Source organism: Nothoprocta perdicaria, unplaced genomic scaffold (genome assembly GCF_003342845.1).
Source record: "Nothoprocta perdicaria isolate Ctin4 unplaced genomic scaffold, notPer1 scaffold_227, whole genome shotgun sequence".
Classification (NCBI taxonomy): domain Eukaryota; kingdom Metazoa; phylum Chordata; class Aves; order Tinamiformes; family Tinamidae; genus Nothoprocta; species Nothoprocta perdicaria.
The window spans coordinates 398,637-408,948 of NW_020455449.1; the positions used below are offsets into that span (position 1 = coordinate 398,637).

Genomic DNA, 10,312 nt, shown 5'->3' on the forward strand with positions numbered 1-10,312 from the left:
GCCTTTATCTTATGGAAGAATAAATGCCAGTCTCTGTCTTTACAAATTCTTTGCAGAGCGCAATTGTTCTGATACAGTACACATTGCTCTGTGTATTGAACTAGAATATTTATCCATGAAACATGGAAACTGTCCTAAGTTTCTGAGCTACTTGGAAGGAACATGTGTAATGTGTGCATTCCTTGCAGAACCGCAGAGTAGAGTTTGTGTTTAAAGTAGCCATTTACCCAACCAAGTACACAGCATAGCATCGAAGAAATGTCACTATTTCTATTTTTAAACTTTGCTGCTGCGTTACTGCAGAGAAGTGCGAATAGAGGGCAGATTTTAATGGGCTCTTTGTTTCTTTTCCTGCTCCATGCAATATAAAGTTCCCTTTTCCCTGCGTGTTGGCAAACCTCTCCTTCTGTGAGGCTTTCTAAGATAAGGGGGTGACGCCCCTTATGTGCCCTTCCTAAACAACCTTTTTTTTCCCTTCCTCAGGAATTTTCTTCAGCGCTTAATTGCTAATTGTATGGAAGCTGTTCTTGGGGAATGGCCAGCTTAGGGTTAGGCACCTTCAAAAAGCACTAAAGTGCAAAATACAGTAAATTCGTAACTTCCTTACTTTGTTCAAATGTAAGAAATTAATTGGCATAATATGTGTATGTTAGTAGCAGTTAAAATAGATCTGAGTTTTGCTTTGGCTGAGTCAAATAGGAGATATAAGCAGAGACTTACCAGTTCCTGCAAAATTCCTGAGAGAGCAGAGAGGCATTTGTTTAACTTGCAGCTTCTGAACTGCTACTCCTACCAGGTCTGCTTCAGAATCTGTAGCACTTAAATATACTCACTAGAGGTATTGAAATATTTCAGTATTTCATATGGAATTGAAAATTAAAATAAATATATTGTGGCATGTCTTAATAATGTATTTCAGGCTGAACTTCCAAGCTTTGGAACTTCTTAAATTTTGAGATTTATTTATTGTTCTTAAGAACACTTCTGCTGTTCCTATATCTTTAGTCCCTTAATTTGTCTGGTCTTATGAGACCTGCATGATAGAACTTTTCTATTCAGAGCTGCAGATAAAATTAGAAAAATCTAATACTTGTTACTGTCATACACCTCAGTTTTAAGGTTAAGTGCCCTGAAATGAAACTTAAGATCGAGGACAGCATTATGGTATTTCATCATTTTTCACAAAAACAAAGCTCCCAGAACTGCTTCCTAATTGCCAGGTTGCCATGAAAACTTGCTTTGTGTTCCTTTTTTTCTGAAATGGATGTGCATATGTTTATACTTGAACTGATTTGACTTCAGCAAAAGTCATGGTAAAGGGATTATATAGAGTTAACCATGAACCTTTTATCTGCTTAAGTACCTTTCTTGTAAATCTGTGCAATGAGAGTTTGTGCGTAAAAATGCTTTATGCTGAGTTTCTTTAACTGCATTTGTAAGAAGAAAATTGAAACCTTTTGTGTGAAGTGTGCTAGATGAGGTATCTTGATTTTGTAGCTCCTTACTGCCAYAAATCGGTAGCAAGCTGGAAGAACTTATTCCAGCCATCTTAGTGTTTTGTGTCTCATAAAATAGTTATATGAAAATGGATGTGTCTTAGAAGTGTAGGTGAGTTTGCCAGTCTGTCAGCAGTGGCTTGTGACAGCTGGTGTCATGACAGAAGAGATGCAGGTCATCTCTGAAGTTGCATTTGCCACAGCCTCACCTGCGAGGTGGTCAGCAGGACCCCGAGGGTGCTGGTTTACCTCTTGCCGCCCTGGCTTGTCCTCAGCTTGCAGAAGATGCTGACGTAAGTCACTGAACATCCATTGCTCTTGATTGTGTAGAATGCAGCTGAGAGACTGGGTTTGTTAATCATAGAGAAATTTCAGCAGTCTTACCTAAATGRCACACATGGCACACAGGACAAAATATAATGTTAAATATAATGTTAGCACCCTACAGCTCTGCATGCAAAGATTTCTGGAGTGGCAAGTGCAGAAAAATGCAAGAGCTTCCTCCTAAAAAAAAAAAAAAAAGATCTTAAAAAAAATTCTTTGCAATTATTGGAATATCTCTCAGCCTTTCTATGTCTCATGATCTTYTTGGGATTGACTCTATGGCCCAGGATTCTCAGTGTAGAAGATGCCATGAAACAACTACTTTAGTTTTAGCAAACTTCTGAATTTGGGTTTAGCAAACATAACAGAAAGCTCTCAGAGGTGTTCCAGGTGACTYGCTTCTTTAGGATTCTTTAACTCCATTCTGAATGTGCCTCCTTACTCTGGAGGTAAGAGGAATATGGCTGTCCAAAAGCCTCACAGGAGCTCTGAGAATCAATGGTCCAGATAAAAAGCTTGGGCAGGATCCTGTCAAATTTCATGGTAGCTGAAACCAAGAAGTTGGRAGAAGGGTTAGGGTGATGTGTCTACACATATGTGCTGCCAATATATGAGCATATGCACATATATTGATGCATTTTCTACTGTATTTTACATATTTTATATAAGTGTAATACAAGTTTTAGAACAGTTTGAGATCTTCCCCTTAATGAAGAAAATGTTTGTGGAAGACTCATCTTGGGTGGTTACTTACATCTTCTCTGCTCTGTGGCACTAGGTAACACAGTGGTCTATACCAAGTGGGGAGTTGTGTAATGCATGACTAATGTTTAAACTTTAAAGTCCTTATCACAGACTTCTTGTTTCAATATTTAATGGAGGCAAAAACGCTAGTTGCTGCATTAACAAAAGCCAAATATATTTCTTTAGGGATTAAAGAAATATTTTAAGGACTCCACTGTGGGATTTGTATTGTTCATTTATCTCCTTTAATTACCTTCCAGCTGTTGTCAGCCATGAATGTCTTGCAATATAGTTTTGTTCATAGTAATTACAGGATAATATGCAGGGCAGAGGATGGGAGTAAGGAAAATCAAGTTCTATTTCTGGCTGTTCTTTAATTTGCTTTATAACATGCAGCAAACTAATGAATCTCTTGTGTTCTTGGTTGTGTCTTCCCAGGTTTGTATATGCAAAATACTTCGAGATACTTCAGATAATGAATTGAAATGCAATATTTTTTATTATTTTAATATTGGAACATTGTACTTCTGATCTTTACACAGGTCACTTAGCTTTTGTTTTGCATATTTTTRTATAAAAGGCAGTTTCTAACTGACCTCACAGTTGATTTAAAGCATAAATAAGGCAAAAAAAGCTTGCACAAGGAGGCTGTAAAATATAAGTATGCTCAAAAGTAGCTGTTCTTGTTGAATGATTAAAACATTAAAATAGTCAACAAACTACTGGTGATGTGTGTCTAAGATSAGTTGTAATTCTGTAGAGAGTCCAGCAGACTAACTGCTACTTGGAAGCTTTTCTTTTTGTTAGGGTAAATGATAAAATAATCTAGGTATAATCTAAGGAATAAAAGATGTGAACAAACGTCACTACAGACTTCTTTTAAGTGTTTCAGTCACTCAGAGGTTTTAATTTATTTTTTGCTCAGGAAAAAAACCTGAAATATGTGGTCAGAACCCAGTCCTTGCATGAGGCACTGCAGGAGCTTCGCTGCCATCACCTGCCCCTCAGTGACTTGGGCAGGTGCAGTGCCAGCTCTCCTGGCCTCCTCGCTGGTGTCACCACTGGGTCCTCCCCACAAGACCCAGTGTCCGCACGCAGAGCTAGGAGCTCCCATGTCGTTGGTGATGGTGGTCACCTGAACCCTGTTGCTCCGCACCAGCCATCCGGAGGAAGGARTCACTGGCCCTCTGGAGCCGAGCAGGACGTTGGCTGTCACCATCTCGCCTTGGGGACCAGCTGTGTGTCCTCTCGCACGGCCCCGTGAGCCCATGAAGGGGCACAGAGGGGCTCCTGTGCTGGCGCGTGCGCGATCGCTGTCACCTGCGCTGCCTGCTCAGCAGCAGCCACGCTGGCCGCCTTCCTCGAGGCTGGGTGCCCCAGAGCCCTGCTGGCGCCCTTCAACATGATGCTCCTCCACCGTGTCTTCCCCTGGCACCTGACAGAGGGTGGTATCAAATGGCCGCCTGCAGAGCGGGCGCTCTGCCTTGGTGGCAGCCCACTGCTGGATGCAACCAAGGCAGAACTGGTGCAGGCAGGCGGGCGGGCAGGCAGGAGGTCTTGCTGTGTCCAGGCAGATGGGGCACATCTCCTCTCCATAGGTGCTTGGCTCCATTGCCCCAGGCACCTGGCTCATGCTGGCTCCTGGCGAAAAGCTGCTGTGTTCCGGAGTCTTCAGCTGCTGAGGCCCAGCCCTGCCAAAGGAAGGGGACAGAGCTTGTGAGCATCCCTGTGGGCAGAGAAAGCAGCAGCAGAGCAGCTGCCCCGCTGGAGCTCCCCCGAATGCACAAATCTTTCCTGTCAGGGCTCGGAACCCCTCGGGAGCCCTGCTGGCAGGGTGGCTGGGCAGAGGGTCCCCTGCAGCCCGGCTGTACCAGGCTTCCTCTGGGAACACTTCCCTTGGGCAAGTGGGGCTCCTGGGCCAGACGCCCCCATGTCTAGCGAGGGGAAGGGGAAGGTTTTACTTCCGCTGCTGCCTGAGGAAGGGATGGGCCCTGCGACCCTGACAGAAGAGCTAGCAGCTCCAAACCACTGCAGCAGCCCAGGCCCCCCTCACGGTACCGGCCATAGTCGGAGCAGCTCAGGTCACCGCAAAAGCCTTGGCTGCAGCTAACCTCATGAATCTTCAAGGCTCTCCAAGGTCCAACCACCCTCTCCTTGAACCCCGTGTGTGGCACAGAGGCACAGCAGGGTCTGCAGCCACCATTTCAGCCAAGCTGCACTGCTGCTGGCTGCCAAGCAGTGCCCTGGCCCTGAAAGCGCCGCCCTGGGGGCCCGGACGCTTCGCCTGCCCCCCTGGACGTAAGTGTGGCAGACGGAAAGTGAGCAGAGCCCGACTCTGCATCAAATACTGTGTTCAGTTTTAGGCCTTTCCTTACAAGAAAGATATTGAGGTGCTGCAGTGTGTCCAAAGAAGGGTAACGAAGCTAGTGAAGAGGCTGGAGCACAGACCTTGTGAGGAGCAGATGAAGGAGTTGGGGTTATTTAGTGTGGAGAAGAGGAGACAAGGGGAGAGCTCTACAACTACCTGAAAGAAGGGTGTAGTATGGTGGGGGCCGATCTCATGTCCAAAATAAGCAGGAGACTTAATTGGGGTCAGACTCTTGCAGAATGCGTATGGACGCACAGTTCTCTTAATTCACTGCAGGAGAAGTTCAAGCTTGTCCTTGAACAAATGTATGGCACTAATGCTTCCTACCTTGTAAAGAGATTGAACGCGGACACCGATGCCTCTCAGGGCATCACAGGACGTTTGGGTCACAGTCAAGAAAACACATGCATGTCAGTTATGTTGGGGTGAGCACAGCCCCCAGTTCGTTGTGTCCGGGGAGTGGCTGAGGAGAAGTGGGAAGCTGCCTGCACTGCCATTCCTTCAATGTCTTACAAGCAGCGTAGCTACTTCAGCAAAAGGGCCGAGCATCTCCAGCAAACTTTTCTTCTAAAGTGATTGAACGTTTACGTTAAACAACCGCATTGGATTTTGTGGTCTGCATAAATGTATTTGATGAGCCTGGGAAAAAAAAATAGTAATGAGAATATTTCATTGTTCTATAAGCTGCTATTAATAGTTACAAAGTCTTGTATCAGATGAGGTGGTAAAAAGCAGCACATGGGTGTTATAAATGTGCAGCTGAAAGGCATGTCTCTGCTCTCATGAAAGCTTCCTTCTGCTAGGAATAGCAGAATAAAATAACATAAATCAACTTAGGAGATTATTTTAAAACTGTATTAAGTTGAAGTGATGATAATCAAACCCACTTTTTAAAACTTTTGCTTTTTTTTAGTGCATTTTTCTTTCTTTTCTTTTTCAGAATTTTTGAATCACAATTTCATAATACTTGAAATTTTGCCAAAAGACCTTAGACTAATTTCCAGATAGACTTTCAACCTAAAATGAAGGGGAGCAGTATTAGTCAAGGAATATGAACAATAAAGGGAGTTTAGCAATTTACATTTAACTGTGTTGTGAACAATTCCTTTATTTATGCACAAAGCATGTAATATTCACCAGAATTTATTCGTTAAGGTCAGCTGTAGGTAATAAAAATGGCTGATACCAGCAGGATTCCTAATATAGCTCACGTATCTAATTCTATTTTTCTTTTTCATTTAAGGGGAAAAAAAAAGTCACCGAATTATTTTTTTGTGTGTACTGTGTAGTACAGATTTCAGAGACTTCATGTGGCACCTGCTTGCAATACAAGAATACTATAGCTGCCCATCTAGTTGTATTTTCATCCTTTGAAAATTAGAAATGTTTTCTTTCTTAGAAAGATTTTGTTTCAAATGCTGATTCAACTTTAAACAAACATTTACTTGTAATGCTGCCTCTTGGGTTTATAACTTAAGAAATTGCTGTAGAATATTAAAACTTCCTTGAAAACTGTAGAAATGCCTTTTTTTGGTACTGTCTTGGGGTTCTACTTTTCTCTTAGTAACATCGGCCCATCTCCAAAGGTGATAATAGGAGCTGAGCATGTACACGAAGGGGAAAATTCCCCTCGGTGATTTTGAAGAGTTGCTGTGGCAGAGGCTGTTGTTGGAAGGAAGGTATTTTCAGCTTTATTGCTGTGCCATTTCTAGACCGTTTAATAAAAGTGAGAGAATGTTGAGTCTTTTGCCACTTCATAAGCTAAAGAAAAATGATACAAAGCATGAAAGGAAGTGTGAAAAGGAAAGATTTAATTGTCTGATTTCATTCCAAGTATGTGAAAGGGGATACATTTTTCAAAAGCTCCTGAACTTAATTAAAAAGTGAAAATGCTTTAACAGAGCAGAGGTCTCTGAAAGCAGCACAGCACCTCGTCCCGTCCCTCGCCAGCCTCTTGTGCTGCTCCTCTGCGTGTAACRTTGCCCCGTCCCCTTCCTTTCAGCAGGCTTACACTGAACCTTGGTGCTTCTCTCTAAGCTATTCACCATAAGCAATCATTTAGCGTAAATCTGTTCTAATTTAGCACTTTTAGCGCAGAGCTGGTGTTCACATACTCTGCATACCAAGAAAAAAATTMTTCTGCCCTCTTACTGCCTCTCAAATAGAGAACAGCTCTTTATTTTATCTTTTTTTTTTTCAGCTTGGGGAAAAAATGAAATGCCTGAACTTGCTTGGAAGCTGGAAATTTTAAACTTACAAAGGAGCTGCTAAAAATACCTGTAACTTTTGACAGCAGTTCACACAAGTTGAGCAGCTGAGTATTTTAACTCTACCCAATTACTATGGCTGCTCCTCCTGGTGCCCCGGAGGAACTGAGTGTGTTTTTCCCCTGTCTGAGGCRCTGTGAGCAAGTGGGTAGGACAGGGGAGGGCTTCTCTCCTTCGAGTTTCGTTTTAATTGAAGAAATATTCATGTAAAGTATGGGATGAAAATTACCTTGAGAAACAGAGGTGCCTTTCTAAGGACAAGAGCAGGGAGGATGTGACTCAAGAGGTGGAGAGAGACCCTCCAGAGCCAGTGATAGTATCGGTGGTGCAGCGTATGGTGGGGGCCGCCTGGCTGTGCCTGGTGCACTCGGGGCAGCCTTGGCATGTCTGGGGACAGCCTTGGCCCAGCTGGGGACAGCCTTGTCGTAGCTCAGTGCGATGCGAGGGACCATGTGCAACGGCTGCACGTGTGAGCTGCGCTTTGAAGGGCCTCTCATGTAGGCCCTTAGGGTTCGAGGCCCTTTCTGTTGAGCCAGGGCTGATTCCAGCACCCAGGTGGCTTCACCGTTATGATCTTCCAGTGGCGGGAGCCCCTCGTTACAAACCAAGCAAGTCCGAACTCTGAATCCCCCTCGGTGGGAGCCGTTCTGTGTGACCGGGACAACAAACTCACCAAGCAGGTGACCTGGGAGCCGTGCAGCTAGTTCCGCTACCCAACTCTTCTCTTCATGCTAGCTAAAGTGTGAAATTTTGTATGAATCACTTAGTGGAAATTATTTCTCATGATGCTGGGCATATTTAATGTATTTTTGTTAAATTCTGAGGGGAATATTCTARTGTGCTTTAGGGTGGAAACAGAGGCGAAGCCAGGCAATGAAGATGCAGGGTGTGAATCCTGTGCAGGGGAAGATAGCTGGGGCTGTCTGGGGATTTCTTSAGGGGGTGCCTGGGGATTTCAAAATGAGGATGAATTCTGATAGAATCAATAATTATGACAGCAGTAGGTAATACAGACTGGACTGCAGCAGAATGTATGCTGGTAAAAAAAACAACGCATAGGTGATATGTGAGACCTTATTTTAATTTTTGCTGGTGAATACTTTGAGTTAATGCCATGTAAAATATTAATTGTGGTGAGCTTTATGGAAGTGACAACCTTCTAAATCTTAGCATAATGTATAATAAATGAACTTCATCACATAACTCTCCCACAGCTATTCATCTTTTAACAATGTTTCTGCTGTTCAATATTGTTMAAATTATTTGAAAATTTATTTCATCTTTGATAGAACAATCTTAACTGCAGCATCTTAATTTAAATTTTGTTTCAGACAAATGGTCAGGTTAAGTAACATATTGYCTCTCATCAGCTTTAAACGGCTTGCTATAATTCTTTTGTGCATTATTCCTGGGCTACAGGCTTGGTTTTGTAACAGCAGTTAATTGCTTTAAATCAGCCAAAATGGGGAAAGATCAAGCAGGATATAGTGGACATCCAGAATATTAATAGTTCATCAGTCTTTTATTAACAGTCTGCTTTACTTCAAAATGTAAGTGTGTAGGCAAACACTAATGCTTGTGTTTTGTCTAAAATACCAAGAGTATAAGGCYAAAGACTTAGGAGGATTTTGTTACAACCAGGTTTATCTGTTTTTTACCTTTCCTGAGAGGTCACAAGGTTATTAATGAAGCTATGTCATACAAAAGGTTCATTTACTAAATATATATTTCTTAAATTAAGATTGAATGAATTTGTCTAGCTAAGAGGGCAAAATATAACTTAGTGTTATTTATGACCCATTGCCTTTTTTTTTTTGTTCAGGCACATAAATCTAAAATTTATTAGTATCTAATTAGAAAATTATTAGAAGTTTTGTTTCTTTCACAATAGCCACAAAGAAAAAGAACCTGAATTCTCTACCTATGTGCAACTGTAAGAAATGAGTGTTGAGAAAGTAAAGTAAGCGTGCAACAAAACTTCAACACTGGTGAAACCATTARCTGAAAATACTTTAATTGAGCTGAAGCAAAATAATATCTCAGCACCAAATTAAAATGAATGAGCCTTCTACCCTAATAACTTTCTATTTTACAACTTAATTTTTGTGCAAAAGAGGCTGTGGTACAAAAAACCCTCTGTTGATTTAAGTGGTGCTTTGAGGGGGCCAGGCTGCCTTGCGGCAGAAGGCAAAGCCACTTCTCRTGACCCCGCGGAGGGCTGGGCTGGCGGCCCTGCCGCCTTTCCGAGTGTTTCCTGCCCAAAACRCGGCTCCTGGGTGTCCCTTGCACCCTAGTTCTTCTTGGGCTTTTTGGCAAGCGCTTTCCTTCTGTGGGTCTTACACTAATATGTGAAATTTCTATATGGAGTTTCCTGTTAGCGTTTTTAACTCGCTACCCTTTGAGCTGCGGGGCCTTGCAGCTTCACAGGAGGGTGAGGACAGGTCCCTGGCCTGCTTTCTCTGTAGCGTTTGCTCTGCTGTGCATCTCTCACCTGCTGCCCCTTCAGGGCTATTTTCAGGGGACCAGCTCCTCCTAATCTCATTTCATCAGGGCTAGAGAAATGCATCTTTTTCATATATTGTTTTTGCTTGACTTAGCCATATTTGTTCTAATTTCTGTTTAAATATATATATATTTTAAACTGAAAGTAATATCCATAGAGCAAATGTGCAATACTATATTTTTTTGTTTGTTCTTCAGCCTATGTTTATACTTCTTAACTTTAGCTGTGAAACTTTGTACATTTAACTGGGTTATCGACCAGAAATGCTCTGTGTGGCTCATTCTGAAAATGCTTGACAAATCCAAGAGAATTGTATAGGCAAACACTTTCAAAACAAAACATTTGGCTCAAGTGACCTGCTCATTTCACTAGAAAGTATTCCATTATTTCAGGGAAAACGACAATTCTATTAGCGACTTGCTTTGATACCGTGAAGTAGAAGACATAAAAGGAAGTTGCTTTAGCCTCTCTTGAAGGATGCAAAGAGTGTATGCCAATAAGATAAGGGTTCTTTTGAGGAATTCTGACTTGCCAGRTAAGGTTTCTTTTGAGGAATTCTAATTTGCTTTGTTAGGGGAGAAGTGAGCTATAAGCCTGTAATAGGAAATGT

The 10,312-nt window shown here is 42.4% G+C and overlaps 1 protein-coding gene across 1 annotated transcript in view; it reads right to left on the reverse strand.

Moving 5' to 3' along the window:
* ZNF277 (zinc finger protein 277) overlaps positions 1 to 3,783 on the reverse strand; it is a 69,662-nt gene extending 65,879 nt beyond the window's left edge. The window contains exons 1-2 of the mRNA XM_026039278.1: positions 3,519 to 3,783; positions 2,263 to 2,367 (exon numbers count right to left, since the gene is read on the reverse strand). Coding sequence (XP_025895063.1) covers positions 2,263 to 2,367; positions 3,519 to 3,783 — 370 coding nt within the window. The remainder of the gene's footprint in view (positions 1 to 2,262; positions 2,368 to 3,518) is intronic.
* Between the last annotated feature and the right edge of the window lie 6,529 nt (positions 3,784 to 10,312).